At 46.9% G+C, this 19,388-nt stretch overlaps 6 protein-coding genes across 7 annotated transcripts; 2 read left to right on the top strand and 4 right to left on the bottom strand.

Moving 5' to 3' along the window:
- The first annotated feature begins 34 nt into the window (after nt 1-34).
- BDBG_00546 lies at nt 35-3,428 on the top strand. Of its 2 annotated transcripts, XM_031719929.1 has the most exons (2): nt 47-2,984; nt 3,098-3,428. In XM_031719929.1, the coding sequence occupies exon 1, from the start codon at nt 1,235-1,237 to the stop codon at nt 2,000-2,002; it is 768 nt and encodes a 255-aa protein (XP_031575864.1). In that variant the 5' UTR covers nt 47-1,234; the 3' UTR covers nt 2,003-2,984; nt 3,098-3,428. The 2 variants fall into 2 exon arrangements, with proteins under 2 accessions (XP_031575863.1, XP_031575864.1); XM_031719928.1 differs by having other exon boundaries at nt 35-3,428.
- Nucleotides 3,429-3,676: 248 nt separating this feature from the next.
- On the top strand, nt 3,677-5,833 carry BDBG_00545 (phosphotransferase enzyme family protein; the record flags this gene model as incomplete). Its single annotated transcript, XM_031719927.1, has 6 exons — nt 3,677-3,758; nt 4,107-4,403; nt 4,474-4,508; nt 4,670-4,862; nt 4,917-5,530; nt 5,630-5,833. The coding sequence occupies exons 1-6, from the start codon at nt 3,737-3,739 to the stop codon at nt 5,831-5,833; spliced, it is 1,365 nt and encodes a 454-aa protein (XP_031575862.1). The 5' UTR covers nt 3,677-3,736.
- A 498-nt stretch (nt 5,834-6,331) lies between these two features.
- On the bottom strand, nt 6,332-6,803 carry BDBG_16137 (uncharacterized protein; the record flags this gene model as incomplete). The annotated part of the gene is made up of 2 exons (XM_031724143.1): nt 6,332-6,495; nt 6,715-6,803. 2 exons carry the CDS (start codon nt 6,801-6,803, stop codon nt 6,378-6,380), a joined length of 207 nt encoding a protein of 68 aa, XP_031575861.1. The 3' UTR covers nt 6,332-6,377.
- A 38-nt stretch (nt 6,804-6,841) lies between these two features.
- Nucleotides 6,842-9,482, bottom strand: BDBG_00544 (uncharacterized protein). The gene is made up of 3 exons (XM_031719926.1): nt 8,694-9,482; nt 8,355-8,529; nt 6,842-8,239 (listed from the first exon to the last, which is right to left on the bottom strand). Exons 1-3 carry the CDS (start codon nt 8,980-8,982, stop codon nt 7,648-7,650), a joined length of 1,056 nt encoding a protein of 351 aa, XP_031575860.1. The 5' UTR covers nt 8,983-9,482; the 3' UTR covers nt 6,842-7,647.
- A 585-nt stretch (nt 9,483-10,067) lies between these two features.
- On the bottom strand, nt 10,068-11,373 carry BDBG_00543 (uncharacterized protein; the record flags this gene model as incomplete). Its single annotated transcript, XM_002629251.2, has 2 exons — nt 10,068-11,189; nt 11,281-11,373. 2 exons carry the CDS (start codon nt 11,371-11,373, stop codon nt 10,068-10,070), a joined length of 1,215 nt encoding a protein of 404 aa, XP_002629297.1.
- Nucleotides 11,374-13,576: 2,203 nt separating this feature from the next.
- BDBG_00542 (ABC a-pheromone efflux pump AtrD) lies at nt 13,577-19,030 on the bottom strand. The gene is made up of 5 exons (XM_002629250.2): nt 17,824-19,030; nt 17,105-17,768; nt 15,076-17,032; nt 14,888-15,010; nt 13,577-14,824 (listed from the first exon to the last, which is right to left on the bottom strand). The coding sequence occupies exons 1-5, from the start codon at nt 18,267-18,269 to the stop codon at nt 13,908-13,910; spliced, it is 4,107 nt and encodes a 1,368-aa protein (XP_002629296.1). The 5' UTR covers nt 18,270-19,030; the 3' UTR covers nt 13,577-13,907.
- Between the last annotated feature and the right edge of the window lie 358 nt (nt 19,031-19,388).

The raw sequence follows: 19,388 nt of genomic DNA, 5'->3' as shown, positions 1-19,388 counted from the left end.
GAACTTCTCGCCGAAGAACTCTATTAGTTACACACAATAACTAACCAAGAGATTGCATGCCTGTCCATCTCTGTCTATGCTATATACATGTACCCACACGGCGGTAGGAGATCCAGGACTCCCTTTAGCCATGTTGATTCTCGCTTGTTATAGCTTCTTAGGACTCCAATAACTACAACCGACAATTGAATCTCAATGCACAACCGAAGGAGCCAAGGCTTACAATAACAGAAACTCCCACGCAAACCGGTTTTATGGGCTCCTCCCGATTTTTTTTCCCCATGAGCGCTACTCAGTGGCTAAGCGTCCTCTAAGAGGTTGGATATGGGGAATCACGGAAAATTAAGGAGGAGTATAGAGTTTGGATAGAACCCATTGAACAGACATGACCATGTCGAGCCGAGCATGCATGTCAATCCGGGTAACAAGCTGGAATTAGATTTTCAACCCAGAGCCTCCAGCGATGTGTATTGGACAACAAATGAATATCTGGGGATACGAGATGGATAGAACAGCCAAATGAGCCTTGCCGCACAGCGGGTGAGAATCACAGGAGAATGATCAACGCAGCGAGATATATTAGTTAACGGAAGAGGGGAGAACAGAGAAAGATAGGCAAGCCGTTTCAAGGACCAACACAGTCAGAACATCGCCCTCGCATTTTTATGTATCAACAGAGCAGATATTGGGCTTCTAAGCTACGCCACGGTGAAAGCAACCGATCGGAAATCAAATGTCCAGGTCTCAAAGAAACGGCTACGATTCTCTCTAAGCCTGTTCCCTCACAGGAGATACAGTATAAACCAGACTGCAATCTGTGAACCCCTTTCAAAACAATCATTAGGGGTAATAATATGGAAAGGCCCTTCGCTTAGTCTCGCTGTTGCTCAAGCAGATCCCCGAGCGATCAAGATTAGAGTTGCCGAAAAGCTTCTAGTCGGCTCCAACGTTTGAACATGCGGATGACGAAATTTTACTTTAAAGCCGACGCCCCGCACTCCGCAATTCGCATCTCATCCTCTTCGTACTTCCACTTTCCCTGTTTGTTCAAAGATTGCGTGTCTTGGACAAACCCTATCTTGTCTCTATGAAACTGCTCACTATCTGGTTATGATATCAAGCGATCTATCTACAAAAACGACTCTACATAATAAGATTATAGCATCATCCTCCTGACCTGATATTCGACTCATCTCTAGAGACCGAGAATAATACGCACAAAGCTCCCATAACCATGGCCTCGCTATCCTTATCAACCCTCACCACCCTCTGGCCCCAAATAGCCGCATCCTACCCCCCGGGCCTCATCGAAGTCACCGTCACCATCCTCGCCCAAATCCTCGGCTTCTGGCTCCTCTGCACCCTCTACCCCGCTATCGATCTCGCATTCCCGGCCTTCTCCAGCAAACACAAACTCCAATCCTCCCGCCGCCAACCTACCTGGGCTGCCATAACCCACTGCTTTCAGCGCGTCCTGACCGCAAACCTCCTCTCCACCGTCCTGCACGTCGCCTTCGCCTTCGCGACAAACTTCCAACACACCCTCTTCACCATAACGTCCACCTACCCGACCCCGCGCGAACTTATCGCCGACTTCGCCTACGCCCTCCTCCTGCGTGAACTGCTTTTCTACACTGCCCACCGCTCCCTGCACCATCCAAAACTATACACGCGCTTCCACAAACAGCACCACAGCTTCACCGCCCCCATGGCCTTTGCCGCGCAATACGCCCACCCGCTCGAGCACATGCTGGCCAATGTCATGCCCATCGTGCTCCCGCTCGCCCTGCGCCGCGCGCATATCTTGTCATTTGCGTTATTTTTGACCTCAATGCTGATAGAGACTGCAAGCGTGCATAGTGGGTATGACTTTGCTGGGGCGCGCAAGCATGATTTGCACCATGAGAAGTTTCGGGTTAATTATGGGGCGCTGGGGCTGTTGGATTGGGTCTTTGGGACGGATGTGGTGGGGTGGGATCGGAAGGAGAAGAAGGAAAGTTAGGTTAATCTTAAAAATATTAGTTTGAAGTGGTGGGAGCTGATGAATTGGTGCTTGGATATAGGCTCTCCGTGTGCTTGTAAATATGTATATTTTTGGTGTTTTATTGCCATTTCACGCCAGGGTCAATGAGAGTATGAGAAATGTATCGATATATATACTAATACCAGCTCTGATGAGCCGAGCCTATCATTTCGTTCTGTTGCTGAGGGTGAGTCGTCCACAGAACTCTCAAACCAGACAGAGGGTTGACTATGAAATTGGCAAGTCGCCCGTCCCGATATCATTCAGCAAAGGGGTAATTATTTGTTCCCCTGCTGATCTGCCTTTTTTATTTTTTGGTTTCTGACATGGACAAATTCTTCCGAAATCCCATTTAGCAACAATGAATTTGTTAGCACGTCCCCCGGTTGAGACGTCCTATTTCATTAATCCACCTTCTCAAGGCGGAATCCCACAACCGTTAAAATTGGCCGGTTGTCTGAGATGCATCCCTTTCCTTGTCGAAATCCTCGACTTCATCGGATTCTATAGCGCTGCGTTCTACGTCCGCGAAAAGATCACTCTCCCTTAGACGACAGCGGAAGAGTTCCATACTCAACGCGGGAGGTTGGGAGATTCTTCGACGCCACGAAAGGCGCAGGCAGATGTATCCAGCGCCATTTGCGTCTGCAAAAGAGCACCGTGTTCTTCGGACGTTGGGGAAACCCGCAAGTTCACAAGCGAAGAACTCGAAAATCTCAACTCGCTCAAAGAGGAAATGTTTTCTTGTTGAAAGAAAACCGTAATCCAAGCATCTGGATGTTATTCTGGCGCTGAGTGCGACCCGGGTGTCCCATATGTCACGTTTCCATTTTCACATTTATAGCTGCAAGAACCATGAAGGATGCTGCTCAAAGCCATGCTTAGTGATTAACGGGAATGACTTCCATGCCCATTGCACTGCGGAATGCAAGTGTTGCGAGCGTCAGCACGATAGTATCTAGTAAGTAGTTACTGTCCAAGAAACGATCAAATACAGAGCGAGGTACTGCCATCTACTGGGAATTGGTACCTAGTGAATTACCTCCAGCTTCTCATCTCCGTGTATCGTATCAGCTTAACAGCCACCATTGAATCTTCCATCGAATCCACCGTTGAATCCTCCATCAAATCCGCTGTTGAAATCTTCCATCGAATCCGCTGTTGAATCCTTCATCAATTCCACTGTTGACTCCATTGAATCCATCTCCAATTCAAAGCAGTCCAATACCTCAATTTGATGAATACTTCAATTGATTGACAAGAGAACAGTTGCTTGATATGAATATTGACAAGAGTATATTTCAAATTATAAGAGATGGGTTAAAAAGTCCATTATGATAGACAAGATTGCAGGAATTCCAATCATCTTTATTCACTGTTTATAGTGATGAGAACAGATCTTATACTGTTTCACTTCTAAATCTGGATTAAAATGAATTTCAATCTGAATCTTTCTAGTTATTACAATACTATTCTATATAAGTAGATCTGAAATATTCTTTTGTATCTTTTTCTCTCATGAAGTTCTCAACTGTATGATACAAAAAAGTTTCAAAATCTTCATTAAACTGAGTATCTAACTAACTCTTCAATTCTGATAAGATATCTGATGTGATCTTTGACTTTACATCACATGTTGAATGAGGTTCTCTAGCAGTTTCAAAACAGCAAAGATTTCACTGAATTCAATATACAGTGATCAGATGACAATCAATGCTCTGCATGATCTCAGCAGGTATATAATCATTCTTAAGAAAGTGTACAATCCCATTGATGATGAAATCGCTGAGTTGAGATGACATATTGATGATAAAGGTAAGAAAGACATGTATTTGGATGATAATTGAATGATTCTAGAGAAACATGGATATTTTGATTTTTTTGTGGTGTTTTGCTACTAATTTTCAGGGGGTGCTGGGAAAATTCTGTTTTTGCAAGCAATACGTCCGCCACAATATCCTCTCTCATGTACGCCAGATTTTTCTCAAACCAGAAGAGTGCAGGGGTGAAAGACAAGCAAGTCTTCTGGCACATACAGGGAAACTATTTACATCGTGACCCCCGCTAAGTTCAAGTTTGACAGACTGGAATGCAGAAAAGGATTTATTCCAGTTCACCCGAGGTCGCTTTGTATACGAGGAAACCGATCAATTAAAACAGCGGTACATTCAGTTCGATCTCAAGCAGCTTGGTGAGATTGCTGCACAGGCAGTCGGTGCTGCACGATGCGTCAAAATTGAGAAATGTCCCGATGGCCTATACAACAAGGCCTACATCCTAACTATGGATACGGGTAAAGAAAGTCATTGGGAAGGTCCCGAACCCGAACGCTGGCATCGAGCACTACACCACAGCCAGCGAGGTTGCCACCATAGATTTTGTAAGTTAGGCCGTCAAAAAATTCCAGGCATTATTATATTGGTCAGTGTTCTGATGTGATATTTTTATAGATGCGAAATGTTTTACAGACTCCGGCACCGCAGGTGTATGCCTGGAATTTCCGGGTTGATAGAAGCAATCCGGTCGGTGCGGAGTATATTGTAATGGAAAGAGTGCAGGGTATTCGTCTCGCCCGAGTCTGGGACTCGCTTCAGCTGCAAGATTGGATCAAAATATGTCTGCAAATTTTCAAATACCGAAAAAAAGTGGACCGCGGCCAAATTTTCACAGTTCGGAAGCCTCTACTACTGCCAGGACATCGAGTCAGCAGCACCGACCCAACTGTACGTTGATGAAGCAGGGTACTCTGTTGATAGTTCCCAATTCACTGTAGGCCCTGCTGTTGGCCGAGAATGGGTTGATGATGGCAGATGGAATCTGCGGGGTGATCGTGGCCCATGTAAGTCACGACTTCCTATCTCCATTGTTCAGCATCTACTCACCATCTTATAAGGGTGGTCCATTCTTGACCTTCGCTCAGCGATTGGGTTTCGAGAAGCTACTGCTGTCAGAACATCCCAGCAGACACATAAACAACTTGTGATGTTTTATGGACCCGGAGTTCATCAGCCGTCTGCCGCGAAGAAACTTGCAGCAATCGAGTCATACTCCCAAATTGTGCGCGTCCTGCTACCCAAGGAACCGGCCTTTACCACAGGCCACCTCTGGCATAATGATCTCCATTTGGAAAACATATATGTCAACCCTTCCAACCCCAGAGAAATTCTCGGCATTATTGATTGGCAGTCTGTTCAGATAATGCCTCTATTTGACCATTGCCTGGACCCAGATTTCATAGGCTATAAGGGACCAGACGTAGGAGATGATCTCGAACCTCCTATAATACCTAAATATGTCGACGACCTCGATCCGCCTGACCGCGCCATTGCTATAAAACAATTCTACACCAAGTGCCTCATGATTGCATGGCGGACGGTGGTGAAAGCCAAGAACCCTGCCCAATATAGCGCCATTCAATTCAGGGGATCTAAAGCCGGCCATCTTGGACATCTTATCCAAAATATTGCTGTGCTTGGTGAAGCGCATGCTCGAGCGTTATTGCTCGATGTAAGGGATGAGTGGTGGCAAATGTCTTGGTATTCGGATCCAAAATTCCCGATTGAGTTCTTAGAAGACGAAGTCACCGAAATTGAAAATGATGTGTAGGCTGCTGATATGGGTATTAAAGTTATGGTTACAATCAAGGAGCGGTTAGGGGACTTGTGGCCTGAACAGGGCCTCATCGAGCACCAGAATTACGAAGTCGTGATGATTAAATTGATGGAGATCAAATCCGAGCTCATGGATGCGCTTGTGAAAAATGAGGAAGATAGGGAGGTATTCTTGAAATATTGGCCGTTTGATTGCTGAGAGTGACAAGGACGTAAGTTGGCGGGACTCACTGGTTACACAAAGCAGGGCTTAAGGCGTAAGCGGCCAGATCGGGTTTATTGTACTGTACTTTCGTGTCTCCTACTTGGTCCCGCTTGTCCGTATGCCAAAGCTGTCTTCCCAACACCCAACGAGGAACTAGAGACACGGAGGTTCGGCTGATTACCATTATTGGTGGTTGAAGTATGCTGCCCTTGGCGGTCTTCCAAGGTTGATACTTAAGGCCACATGTATAAGATAGAGCCCACCAGAACAGCCTTGGAAGCCATTCCTTCCTCAGCCTCACCTATTCTTGCCACTTTTCTTCTGTTTCCCTTTTTTGTGGTACTCCATAAGCATTCTATTAGCATCCGTTATTGTTGTTGATTGTCTTTATTTTCTTGCTCTTGTTGTTTTCATCTTGCTATTATACCCTTCTGCTGCATTTTATTCTCTGCACTGATTCTGCTGCAACCCCTTGTCATCAGGTCTTTGTCATGACTCATCAGAAGATAGGGTTCAATTTCCAAATCCATCAATCTCTTTACCCCTCTCTATTATGGCCGTTGTGGAGGTTAGAGAATTCGCACTGGTGAGAGAACCTGGTCCAGAGCAAGACCAAGAGATCAGGGGGCTGAAACCCAAGAGCTCTGAATTCTGGACTGGAGGATGAAGAAGAGGAGCGAAGGCCAAGCTCTAAACATCATCAATTCTCAACATTCCAAGAGCAAACCTCTGATAGAGGACTAATGAAGAAGGTCCAAGATTTCCTGAATACCCTCGAAAGGAGACGAGAGGAAGCATCAGAACAAGAAAACTCCTGCAACTTTCATCAACTAAACCTCCTGATCAGTTTTACAACTCTTTGAATGGACCCTTACCTGGCAAGGCTGAGACTCAAATTGAACAGGCTTTGCAACAGTTCAAGCTCCTCATCTGCCGCCTCAATCTTTGGATCCTTCCTAAACATGGAAGACTCTACCTGAAAAGCTGAAATGAGAGGAATTATTCTGTAATGTTTCTTTTTTGACCCCTGGGAGATCTGACGTTATAATCCCAGATCTTGTTCAACTTCTCACTCTTTTTTTCTTGCTTCTTTATTCTCAGATCGGAGTGTTCTTTGACAACACTGATAATTTTTCTATCTTCATATTCTCAATCTTTCAATGAGAATCCTTACACCACACTCTGGTCCTTCCCCGCTCAATCTGTCATGGAGTTTCTGTCTACCCTCCTCTTTTATGTCCGGCACAACACCCACATAGAAGCTAACAAACCTCTTGTTTCCGCATGAAGATTCCATTCCACATGTTTCTGCCCACGTTGGGGCTGCTGCATCAGGAACTGGAAATGGTTTGCTGGGCCCAAGAACTCCATTTCAACAAATGCAACACACTGTTTGGACGGGGTCTATCTGGGGAATTTCAATGTTCAAACAACGTTGTGCTGATCAGCATAGCGCCGACAACTCCCGCGTTGGCAATAAACCTCTGACCTCTTTCTGGCCCGGGGGAGGGGGAGGCGTTTTCAAAAGGCGACGACCCATAAGGTAATAGAATTTACCGAATTGGGAAGTCAGAGTCAGTTTTGACATGATGGTCGTGTTTCAGAGCCTCCTCTCAATACCTATAGGGCACCAACCCTGGAATTTCAATTGAGCGTAACGGCACACTTTACAAGGTGCAAAAAATACTAGTATATACATATATATCTGTACGCAAGCCAAAACGTACAGAGTTGCTCGGCCCCTACGACACCAGCCTCTCATCCAAGTAGTAAAGAGACGGTACAACCCCCCGATTGCATTCACATCATCAAGCATCCGGGCTCGGGTCCCGGGCAGGGCACGAGATCCAATACTGCACCCCAGGGCTCACCCCCTCAAGCCATCTTCGACAGCGTTTCCCACCTCGCAGCTCATTGCAAAAGACTGTCTCCTCAACCCCACCAGCACCGCCAATAGCACCCGCCTTATCACCACGACAAAGCAAGTCAAAGCAATGCGCCGGGATCACAAACTCCAACTCCTCCAACGTGGATGCCAGGTGCCGGACCAGCTTGTCCACGGGCCCTAGCCACAACTCCTCCCAGCTTAGATTGATCGCGTCTTCCACGTCACCGGGATCATGCTCACCGGCTCTATCTGGGAGGTTTGTTACGTGCAGCCGGACTATTTTCACGGGGGCCATGTAGGAGAGCGAGGTTAGGAGTTTCTGGTACGTCGCTGATCTCGTGACGGGCAAGCGATATGCATTGCGGTGTGGTGTGTTCGATAAGTTAAACTCTATGGATGAGACGGATTGGAAGCGCTTTTGCAAAGGTCGAGATGTAAAGATGGAGGTGTCTGCATCTCTATTGAAATTGAAGATATTTCTAGTGTAGAGGAGAGGGATACATTCGGAGTATCTTTGGCGGAGGGGGCAGGTGAGTTCAAGCAGTGCACCGGTCAGCATTCGTACGCCTTTCTATTTCGTGTAAAGTGGGTAAGGGAGAGGGGAGGGGAGGGGAGGGAATGACTCACATCCTCCTACAAGTTCTTAAAATCTCTAAATACAGGCTATCCTCTGATCCATTGCCACACTGACAGGTCACTTTCCTGTTCTCGTTGTAGCCGCTGATAACTGTGTCCCAAAATTTCCGATCCCACCTCGCACCAGTGTGCCGGCAGGCTTTGAGCACTCTGTATCCCCGGTAGTCTAACAAAATGATTATTATCCATACTTTTAGCAGTGAGTTGAAAAAGCTTTGCGATTATCCACAACGAGGCGGTAGAGAAAGAAGGAAAATAAAACAATCCGCGATTTGGGGAAACCTAGCATCCCGGCTGAGCAAGAATCGAGACCATAGAAAAATAACGTACAACTGGTATCCACATGCAACACTCGATTGCCCAACAAAACTTCGAATATCAAAAACCGAATTTCAGGCGGGAGGGCCGTATATAGTGTACAATGAGCCTGCGGGGATGTGTATGCCCAAGGATCGGAGAAGGGCGAGTCGACCCAGTCTGGAAGCGGATGAGTGATACCGCGACGTCGACATTGCGGCAGACGGGGCCGTAGGGGTGGCGACTTGTCGGACCGATTGTGGCAGTAGAGAGAGAAGTTTAGGGGAGCATCAGGCGGGAATGTGTAGTATGGGTTCGGCATTGTGGTTGTAAGGTTTTTGTTGCCCGGTCTTTTGTGCAGTACTAGTAACTAATAAGGGGGTAAAGGATGGCGGAGGCTGGCCGCTGGAGCTTGTTCAGGCGAGAGTTTTGGGAAGACTGTCAAAGAGCTGTCTCGCTCTCTCTCTCTACGTTGTAAGAAGAAATATTGATGCAATTGGAAATACTGGGGTGGTATCAGCTGAATGCTGATATGAAGCGCTGATGGACAGCCCAGCGTAACAGGCATTTGCCGACAGGTCAAGCGGTGCGGAGAGAGCTCTCCGATGTTCGGCTTACAGCGTACGTAGTAAGTACTGTAGGCTACTGGGGCAAAAGAGCTCAGTCACCACCAGCGCACTGCTGGTAGAAGGGCCGATCAACCCGGGACCCCCAACAAGTACAGCTTAAGTCCCGTGTGTCCCCGTGGTGTCACTGTGTGGGGATGCGGCGATATAAATAGCGACGAGAAAGGGGCTAAAAGGGGAGCTAACAAGGATGATTTGTTACATAATCTGTAAGGGGGCCGGGAGTAAATCCTCAAGATTCGGAAGCTAGATAATCCATGAAATAGAATGGGACTCAATGTAGATAGGTAGTAAATAGTAACGTGGGAGTGTGAAACACTACCAGAAAGCAAAATATAATAAACCAAACAAAGTTGCCAATATGTACCAAGATCTATCTCAGGTTGTATATATATAGTTATGTAATGCACCAAATCCCCAAATACCCTAACTCGGAACTCCTTGCTTTAAGGAAATGTGTAGGAAGAAAATGCGTGCGACTGGTAGGTTGACGGAAAGTGGAACACCAGCACATTGAGCTACAGGGAATGATAACAGATGGAAACAGAAAGGGGGGAAAAAAGGTAGGTAATCAAACAATAGCCGGAGGCATATTTAATACAGGGTTTGGGTGGGGAAGGAAGGGGCCAGAGTAATGGTTATAAGTCCGTTAATCATGCAATACAAGTGAATATATGATAGCTGCCGTTAGAATTAAGAACCATAGGAGAAGCAAGAAAGCAAGGAACGAGGAATTCAATGGAAGGAGGATTACTGCTAGTGGGACCGGGAGGGAGACAAATCATGGTCCCGTTTGGCTGGCCATGTTTCGCTCAGGAGGGGGTGGCAGCGGGGACACTGGGGTGACGGGGGTACTGGTTCCTGGAGTTGGCAATTCTATTTCGATGCTAGGAACTCCTAGCGCGGGAGGAAGTTGGGGTCCCTGCCCTCTTTCAAGAGTTGGGCTCGGATAAGCTGGCGCTTCACCCCAGTCTAACTGATCGTATTGTGGCGGCTGGGGGATATTCGAGTCCCCAATATCTGCCTCAGGAGTGGTGGAACCCCTTGGGGTATCGTGGTCCGATTGGTTTGTTGCGTTTGAAAAGAGAGAGGAGCCCGATGTAGCGCGCTGACGTGCTCTAGATAAGCTGGTTAACGAGGAATTGCCGCTCGTTCCCATACTTGAAGCGCCATCAAGGAGTGGCCGAGAATCCGATTCTTGGGAACTTGCACGTAGTCGGGTACCATCGTGTCGAACATGGCCCACTTCCGCATATGTAACACTTGCTACTCGCTTATCCCTTCCACGAGACTGGTGTTCAGCAATTAGCGCCGCTGCGCTTGGACTGGTACTACCGTCACTCCGATTTCGGTTCCGCGCTCGACTTTCACGCCGCAGCTCTTCTAATCGGCCCCAGTCGCCGCGTTCTCGGGCTTCTCTCCGTTCCTGCCTTCGTCGCTCCCGGTCTGCGATTTCCTGTCTTCTCGCCAGCCGGATTTGATACAATGATTCCATCTGCTCTTCCCTCCGGGCCTCCTCCTCATCGACTGATTCAGGAAACTCGACTACAACATCCATGCCAGCCCGCTCGCCTTCCCTCCCGATGATTTGCTCGGTTTCTTTCGGGACCGGGGAGTACATGGGTAACGTCATCACTGATCGGATAGAGGTGTTACGATCCACACCACCGTCGCCGGCTCCCCGATAAGACGTATTCTGTGATCGGTTCGAACAAGCCTGTCGCGTTGCTGGGATGACGTCCGGGACCTGGCCATATGCTGTCTTTGGCAGCCAATTCCGCCATTTGTTCTTTAGATATTGTGTAGGGATAAACCTGGGCTCTACATTTCGATAGCGGAGAGATCGGAGGAAGTAGTAGATAAAGAGGGCGACGATTATAGCAGCGAGGAGGGAGATGGCTACCTGAAGAGGGAGAAAAGGGAACACTTGTCAGCTGAACAGGAAACAATGTCCACAAACCTTCTTGATCAAGGAGGCCAGAATCAAGTCTTACAATAATGGGGATCTTTGTCGAGGGGTTATCCTTTGAGATATTGCCCGTCGCCCGCCTTTCGAGATCGTAGCTAGAGGGCTGAGGAAGAAACATTGTACCTAAAATATCTGACAGGCTCATTCAAAGGGAAGCTATATATATCTTTCTCTTCACAGCCAGAACATGGCACCAATAGAACGAGAGAAAAAGCAGCAGAAACGAACGGAAAAGAGCAAAAGAATGAAAGGAAAAGAGCGACGCCGTTCTCGGGAAGATGGAAAGCTGTATGTAAGCTGTCAATGAAGACTTCTTCTTGGGAGGGGGGACTGGCTCTGGATCAGCGGCGACGTTCCCTAGCGGCTGGTGGCTGAGGCTGACTGAAGTTGGCTGGACCAGAACAGAATTGAGCCACGCAACAGGGCGGCGAAGGATCCCTCCAGTATAAGCAGTACGGAGTATAAGTGAGAGGAGTGGACGATGGATAGGTTTAAAAAAAAAACATAAAACTATAAGAACGAAAGACGATAGAGACGAGCGCACGATGGAAGCGAGAAAGATGGCGGGAGGAGAGGGTGAAACAGAGAAGAGTTATGCGGCGGGATGTTTGGCGGTGCAGGCGAATAAGGTTTGGTGGCAGAGGAGGAGGGAGGAGAGGAGGGCTAAGGGCTCTGAATAGCACCAGCAGCCAAAGAAGGGCAGATCGGGCAGATCGGGCAGATCCATAGTAATAATAATAATAATACGCAGTAATTAGTAAATAATCTGTAGGCTACTGGGAAGTAACTAACTAGTTACAGACAGAGTTCCAAGGTTTAGTTAGTGTATACAGAAAACTTCCTGGTTTAGTTACAGTAAACCCTCGTGAAACAACCACCAGCAAAAGCCAGCCCCAGTCCTGTCAGGCTGTCTGTCACTCACTCACTCACTGCCTGCCTGTCAATCAGCTTGTGTCAACCTCAGTCTAGCCCAGCGATAAAGTCAATGGCTGGCCACACCAAACCAACGTCGAACATCCATATTGAACAATGATCTAAGGGTGAATGAATGTGTAGGTGGGATGATCAATTGAAATGATGTTGTGCTTCTTTTCGCTCGTCACCCTAATCTGTAAGTTATTTATTCTGCACATCAACCGCCTCTTGAGCAAAGTTATGTATGCAGTGCACCCTTCTTCTCTTCTTTTCCTGTTGGCTTCAATCATAATTACAAGAAATCCCGAGACATTTTTTGACCCAGTGGCGAGGTCCCACAGTGCTTGGCATAGATATCTTCGCTATACCATACCAGTACAGTACTACTGCTAATGATAAGTTCTATATCGCCCCTTGCAATCCAAGACATCGTACTCTGCTATATTATACGATGCAGATGAACCTTCGACCTGATCAACTTTTCTTCCTTGAAAAAATCCTCGAGATTAAAATCCAAACTGGGGGCGTTTGTTGGTGTGTGCTCTCTTGCGTTATTTGATATTATTATTATTCCCGTCCTACGCCCGGATAGTTACGAGTATGGGAGTTTGGTTCCATGTAACCAAACTTGCCCTTTTTCACGGCTCAATCCAATGACCCGATAGAGGATATCACTCAGAATTTGGGAAACACGGAATCCTTAAATTATTCGGGGAAAACTACAGATTAGAAAAAAAAAACCACCATATTCATGCATGCACCCCGAGCAAATGTGACTTTCCGGCCCGTTTCTTTGACGAATTAGTTTTCAGCAGGGAGATGATAGCATTGCCTGACAGCGTCCGTAGATAGCTCTGAAAGGGATCTATATATATTTCCTGATTTATTTCATTTTATTTATTTTTTCATTTTTCAAAAAAGTTCCTGATTCTGCCAACTATAGTTACTTCACTGACATACTACAGTTATCTATCTACACATAAATATTTGGACATCTTGCTTTTATTCTATTTTATTCGAAGCTGCACGCTGACGAGGGTTGAAAACAGGCACACTCCATCGCAATCGTTACAGCGTCCTGAGCTGCTGTGGCATCGGGCTAAATAGCCTGATATAGATAAGTGTGTACCTACCGTGAACCTGTTCATGTAGGTACTGTACTATACGCGACGCGGAGCTGAAATACAGGGGCAAAAAAAAAAAAAGAAAAAAAAAAAAAACACACGGCCTCCAGAAACTAAACCACATGTTCATGTTAATCCGTCCAAAGGTTGCCGGTGGTTGGCTGGCCCCCGTTTGGGCGGCGGGTTTTCTGTTTAAACATGGAATATCCCCGTGCAACTACAGACTAGTTATTCGGAATAAGGCTGAGTTGACCAGCCCGTGGATGTGTGGGGAACACTCAATGGGTTTAAAATGTTCGCTAGTGCTTGGCTTGATTTTTGACTAATTGGGTGCGAAGCGAGATCTGTTGGTACATACATAGATAGAGATAAGCGCTGTGAGAAGGAGAGGGGGCTATGTGTTTGGTTCTTAGCGAACTGTAGCTGTTACAGGTAGGTAGGCAGGTAGGCAGGTAGGCACGACTTATTAATTCTGTAACCGCCTGATTTGACAAAGAGAATAAAAACACCGAGGGGGTTGGGGAGGGAATATTATTAGCGAATAGATGCAATTGTCTGGGTGAAGTGTCATAATAATTTCAGAAAAGCAGGAAGGGCGGAATCCAACAATAAATCAACATTTCTGACACTCATCACCATCCCTCCCATTCAGTGTAACTAACCTTCTTAACTCTCCCCCTTTTCTCGCCATTAACTCTAAAAAGGGGCCTTCTTCAACAACGTACCCCTTATCAATCACCACAACCTTATCCGCAATCTCCATCATCTCCACCGCATGCGTGATAATAATCACTGTGAGCTGCTGCCTGCCATTTCCCCCCACCAGCAACCCCCTAACCGTGCGACGAATCTGCTCTACGCTGTGAGCGTCAAGGTTCGCTGTGGCCTCATCTAGAATGAGAATGCGTGGTCTCCGCACCAGTGCACGTGCGATTACCACACGCTGTGCCTGGCCGCCAGACATAGACAACCCGCCGTCACCAATTACCGTGTCGTAGCCTTCTGGAAGGGACATGATGAATTCGTCAATCCCGGCTGCTTGGGCGGTGGAACGGATGTTCTCCATCGTGCTGAGGGGGGATGAGCGGTCGAGGCCGTAGGTTATGTTTGCTCTGATTGAGGAAGGGAAGAGGGTGGGTTGTTGGGGAACGATGGAAAGTAAGGACCGTAGGGTTTGGATGCAGATTTTCCGGATGTCATCGCCCCCGAGGGATATTGTACCGCGGTCACTGCCTCCATTGGAAGGTATTATAGGGTATAAAGCGGTGAGAAGGGAGGCGATGGTGGATTTCCCGGAGCCTGAGGGACCAACGATTGTGGTACAGGAATTTTCAGGGATTGTCAAGTTTAGGTTTCGAAGGACTAGGTTCTTGGGGCGGGATGGATAGCTGAAATTCACGTTTGTGAATTTTACGGGTGTTGGTTGGGATGTTTTTAGTTTGCCCTCATCCTCAGGCGAGCGGTTGTTCGGGAGAGTTGCTAAGCGCAATACTCTACATGCAGTGTCTCTAGATGAGCTGATTTGGGGGACTGAAAATTGGAGTTTAGTATACATAATGACTGCTTAGAAAATTAATATATGGACTGGCGTACCGTATTCCAAAGCGGCATTCACGTTCGACAGGCTGAAGAGAAGGAGCGAAAAGACTGTCAAAATATCCTGGGTGGAATATTCTAGCGAGGATGCAAGCACCGCCCCGTAGTAGAACACTAGGGCTATGTCTCTCATGTTAGCCTAGAACATACTCCTCACGCTGTAAGAACTGACATTTAGCACGTACTGTAAACAAAAATGATCGAGGAGTTGGACAATCCAAAAAAGAAGCCTGCATAGCAAGCCTTTTTTAAGCCCAGCGTACGTGTATTCATAAGAACTCCATCTAGCTTCTTGTGAAAGTGAGACTCGAGCGTCAATGCGCGGACGGTTTTGAGATCGAGGAACGTTTCAGAGAATATATCTCCAACCATTTCTCCAGAATCGTTGAGCCTTTTCTCCCATTTACTACTCACACGTTCGAAAGCTCTCGTGATGGCATAAACAATCGGAGCACACGCGAGGCCGACCAGGGTTAGCTTCCAGCACACTGATATTCCCCAAACGATGCACATAACCAATATCACAGTCGCGACAAATAGGAATCCTGCAAACCGTCCAACCAAATTCCTCATCTCTTCTGCGTTGCGATCCAGGCACATGGTCAAATTAGAAGGTTTGTTTTCTTCTTTCTCAAACCATTGTTTTGGCTGAGAGAGGATATGCCGCACGGCCTCGTTACGGAGGCAGTTAATCCAGGCCTGTCCACAATATTCAAGAAGAAAATGCATCACGAATGAGGCAACTCCGTTGGCGACGGACACGCCGATGATTGCGAGGGACCATTGGATAGCCATGCGCGCGCGGTCGCCAGAGAAGAAGAATGCGCCTAGAAGCTGGGCAAACAGATATGCGAAAGTTGGCGTGGCAGCGGCATGGACAAGTGCAGCTACAAGCCCAGCCGCAAGGAAAAACCTACCCCGTGGAGTTAAACGCGGGATAACAGTGTGTAAAATTTCCCAGATGGATAAATGTTTTGGCTCTGTGTTCTTATTGGAAATGTCGCCACGTGGAAACTTGTGGCATTTATCATCTTCGAAAGCGAACTCCCTGGAACCCGCCGCTGAAGAATATGTTAACGTCGGTATACGACTCAGGTCTGGTTCTGTCTTGCTCTCGCGATAAATTCCGTTCAGTTCAATGCTTTCAATGATAGGCGCCATGCCGGCGTATGGATGTGCTTGTCTATAACGGTTGCTGGGAGAGGCTAACGGCTGAACTGTATGTTCCGTGTGGGTCATTGACTGGAACGACAGAGTATGATGAAAGTTCGGAGAAATAGGAGACAATGAGAAGGTCTGAAAATTTCGATTTAGTTCCTGATTAGGGATAGGAGGAAGGGGTTTGGTGGTCGTTATCAATTTCCTTCTTCCAGAACCATCGTGCGGGGTGGGCCCCGTACGATTTTGAGGTCGTTCATTCTCAAAATCAAACACTTCTGCTAGGGCTGAGCCAAATGTTTCTTTGGCCTGTTGCTTTAACGCTTGCTTATACCCTTTGCGAACAACTCGCCCCCGATGTAACACGTACATGAAATCTTGATCGTTGATCTGGGACATATCGTGTGTGATTACAATAGTTGTTTTACCTTTCCGCCAGGTCCGGATGGCGTCCATCACAGTGGATCGGATAGTAAAGTCCAGCGCGCTTGTACTTTCATCGAGGATCAAAATAGGGGTGTCTCGCAAACGTGCACGAGCGATCGCAACTCTTTGGCGTTGACCCCCACTGAATGCACTCCCACCATCGCCGACCATTGTGTCGAGGCCATCCGGTAGATTGCGGACTGTCTCGTCGAGGGAGGCAAAACTGAGGCAGGCTAGGATTTTATCCTTGGATATACTCTGATAATCTCTCGAGCCGAATGCAATGTTTTTAAACAATGTCTCGTTTAAGAGGAAGCTTTGCTGCTGTACTAAGGTGATGTTATTCCGGATCCAGTCAATATTCAAGTTTCTAAGTGGAGTGCCGTCAATGAAAATATCTCCGCTTGTGGGAGCATAGAATCGCATGAGGAGATTAGAAAGTGTGCTTTTCCCCGAGCCACTTCTCCCAACAACATACGTCGTATCGCCAGCAGGGAAAAAGAATGATGAATCCTTTAATACGTAGCACTCGGGACGAGACGGATATGCAAAAGTTACCTAGAAATGTGGTGGAGGATTAGCGCTTTTCTGCCACGGGACACGACTAGGAATTTGGTCCCAATCCCTTACATTTTTGATGCGTACATCCCCCTCACAAAATCTCGGGGATACGTTGTGGGATGTATCGTCCGTTATGTTGTGACGGTTGGTTTTCTCCACCAGTTGTTGTAACGCGGAACTAGAGGTACGTCCTTTTTCAAGCACAATGATGTGAGGCAAAATATCTTCAACTGCCTGGGTAGATTGGAGGCATGCCCAAAAGGCTGCCACAACGTCTCCGGGAGCCAACTGGCCTGTTTCAACTAGATAGATCCCGTACCAGAAACCTTGGACGAACATTCCAAATATCATTAACCTTACGCAGCCAATTTGGAGTGCTTGGCCGAGTGCCTCATTTCTATACGACCGTGAGGCGGACAGGATGCCTGCAAAGTACTGTCGGGCTTCGACGTCTTGGCCATTGAAATACTTAACTGCATCGATACAGGAGAAGCAGTTGCCAATCAATTTTGATGTGCGCGTCAGCTCGGCCTCGTAGGCTTGTATCCTCGGCTGAATTTTCCTCGAAATGACAGCCACCACTGTTGCGCATAGAGGCACGGAGGCCAGTGAAACCAGCGTCAGCTTCCAGGAGGTGTAAAGGGCCAAGATTAGCGCCGTGGCAAACGTAACTACTCTCTGTAAAACACATCCTAGTGGCTGTGACGTCGCCAATTGAAGATCTCGGATCTGTCTAACCTGCAAATGAGTAGGTCGAATATGGTGAGGATTAGTGTGCTGGCACTTACGCTTGGAGACGCGCTAAAAGAGCTGAGACGCCGTCCTGTCTCATCTCAAACCAGGATATATCCTTCTTGAGCAACTCTACGAATGATCGCTCTCGCGCGTTTTTTGCTTGGAGCTCCCCGAAAGCTATCCAGAATGAAAAATGACCAGTTTGAAGCAGCCAAATGATGATTCCAAGAGCCAGGAAATACACACATTGGGCAGATATGGCATATATCAACTCTGTTGAGGTTAAGGAGCCCTCTCCGAATCTTGAAAATGCACCAAATATTCTCCCGAGCGGCAGAGCCAACAAGGGAACAAGGACACCGGCCCCTATAGTAAACAGCGAACCGAGACTAAGAAAAAGAACATGTTTCCTCGAGGTGAAATGAAATAATGAGGTCCACTTATGCTTTGCAGGCGCGCCGGTTGACACAATATTGGGGAAATTCTCAGCAATCTCCATGCTGGTTTAAAATTTGAAAATGTCCAACGAGAGAAGTAGAAGCGAAAAGAAACTGAGAGACACGGGACAGACATTATGAAAGGCTTCGCCATGATTCCCCGGACAAAAAAGGCAAGGTAAGACAACGGCATAGCGGGGGATGGAGTCGCATCGCATCCCAAGTGACCAAATGCGTCCACGGCATTGGATTCACAGTGTTCTAAACACCCCGAAGATGTTCTAGGGCAAAGAAATAGCATGATCAAGTGAATAGTACGGGGAATGAGATAAAGGAATAATGGCCAGAGAGAGATGCGGTAATATATCGCGCATTCCAATCTGCTGGGGTTTCTTAGTATTGTTCTTTTTGGAACACTTCTGCGTGATGAAAGCATAAATATACACAGAGTGATCATGATTCGATAGAGATTCTTAAGAACAGCTGTGTTCCATTCCGGGAGGCAATAAAGAGGTTCCTATAAAAAGGGGATTCATCTTTCAATTATCAAAGAAACTTCAAAGGCTCCATCAATCAGTGATTGACCTGTCATCGATATCGCTTGTGTCTTAGCTCAACTGACGAAGGCTGATGATGCTGCTTAATCAGCCGCGCCTCAGCTTGACTTTAGCCGGTTTTCGGTTTCAGTCAAGCAGCGACAGGCCCGTTCAACGTTTGCTTTGAACCTTGTGAAACACAGAGCAAAGAGCAAAAGGTGCTATCAGAGTTTTACTACGTCATTGCTAATGGCTACCATGGAAACAGGATTCCTTCGGTGTTCACAAGGAGTAGGGATTGGCTGATTTGATATGTTTAAGGGTCTTGAAGCTTAGCATCTAATAATCTCTTATTCCTCTAGTCTACTAGTTACGTAGATAGTTGGCTATATACTCCGTAGGGGTCCTTGGTGGCGTTATAACCCGCTACACGTGCCTACGCTAAAAACCCACCACATCCGTGAGTGGGTGCGCCTCACGATTATTTTTCATCATTTTCATCAATCATATCACCATTATTACTAGTCCACCTCAACATGTCTGCTGAGAGTGAAATCATTGAGAAATAGATTTCAAAATGCTGTTGATATGTATAAATGCAATTCAAAACAAAAAAATCAAATGTTTGATACAAGAATTCAATAT

This window comes from Blastomyces gilchristii (assembly GCF_000003855.2).
Source record: "Blastomyces gilchristii SLH14081 genomic scaffold supercont1.1, whole genome shotgun sequence".
In the NCBI taxonomy this organism is placed as follows: Eukaryota; Fungi; Ascomycota; class Eurotiomycetes; order Onygenales; family Ajellomycetaceae; genus Blastomyces; species Blastomyces gilchristii.
Note: the sequence above shows the minus strand (reverse complement) of the source record. Positions and strands in the feature narration are given on the sequence as shown.

Bases quoted from the DNA above. Each gene is read 5' to 3' on its own strand.
- BDBG_00546 (XM_031719928.1), top strand. From the start codon at position 1,235: ATGGCCTCGCTATCCTTATCAACCCTCACCACCCTCTGGCCCCAAATA.
- BDBG_00544 (XM_031719926.1), bottom strand. From the start codon at position 8,982: ATGCCGAACCCATACTACACATTCCCGCCTGATGCTCCCCTAAACTTC. The intron at 8,530-8,693 runs GTACGTTATTTT...TCATTTTGTTAG, and splicing joins GTTGCATGTGGATACCAGTT to ACTACCGGGGATACAGAGTG. The intron at 8,240-8,354 runs GTGAGTCATTCC...CCTCCGCCAAAG, and splicing joins TTAAGAACTTGTAGGAGGAT to ATACTCCGAATGTATCCCTC.
- BDBG_00542 (XM_002629250.2), bottom strand. From the start codon at position 18,269: ATGGAGATTGCTGAGAATTTCCCCAATATTGTGTCAACCGGCGCGCCT. The intron at 17,033-17,104 runs GTAAGGGATTGG...CCACATTTCTAG, and splicing joins GGGATGTACGCATCAAAAAT to GTAACTTTTGCATATCCGTC. The intron at 14,825-14,887 runs GTACGCCAGTCC...TCCAATTTTCAG, and splicing joins GAATGCCGCTTTGGAATACG to TCCCCCAAATCAGCTCATCT.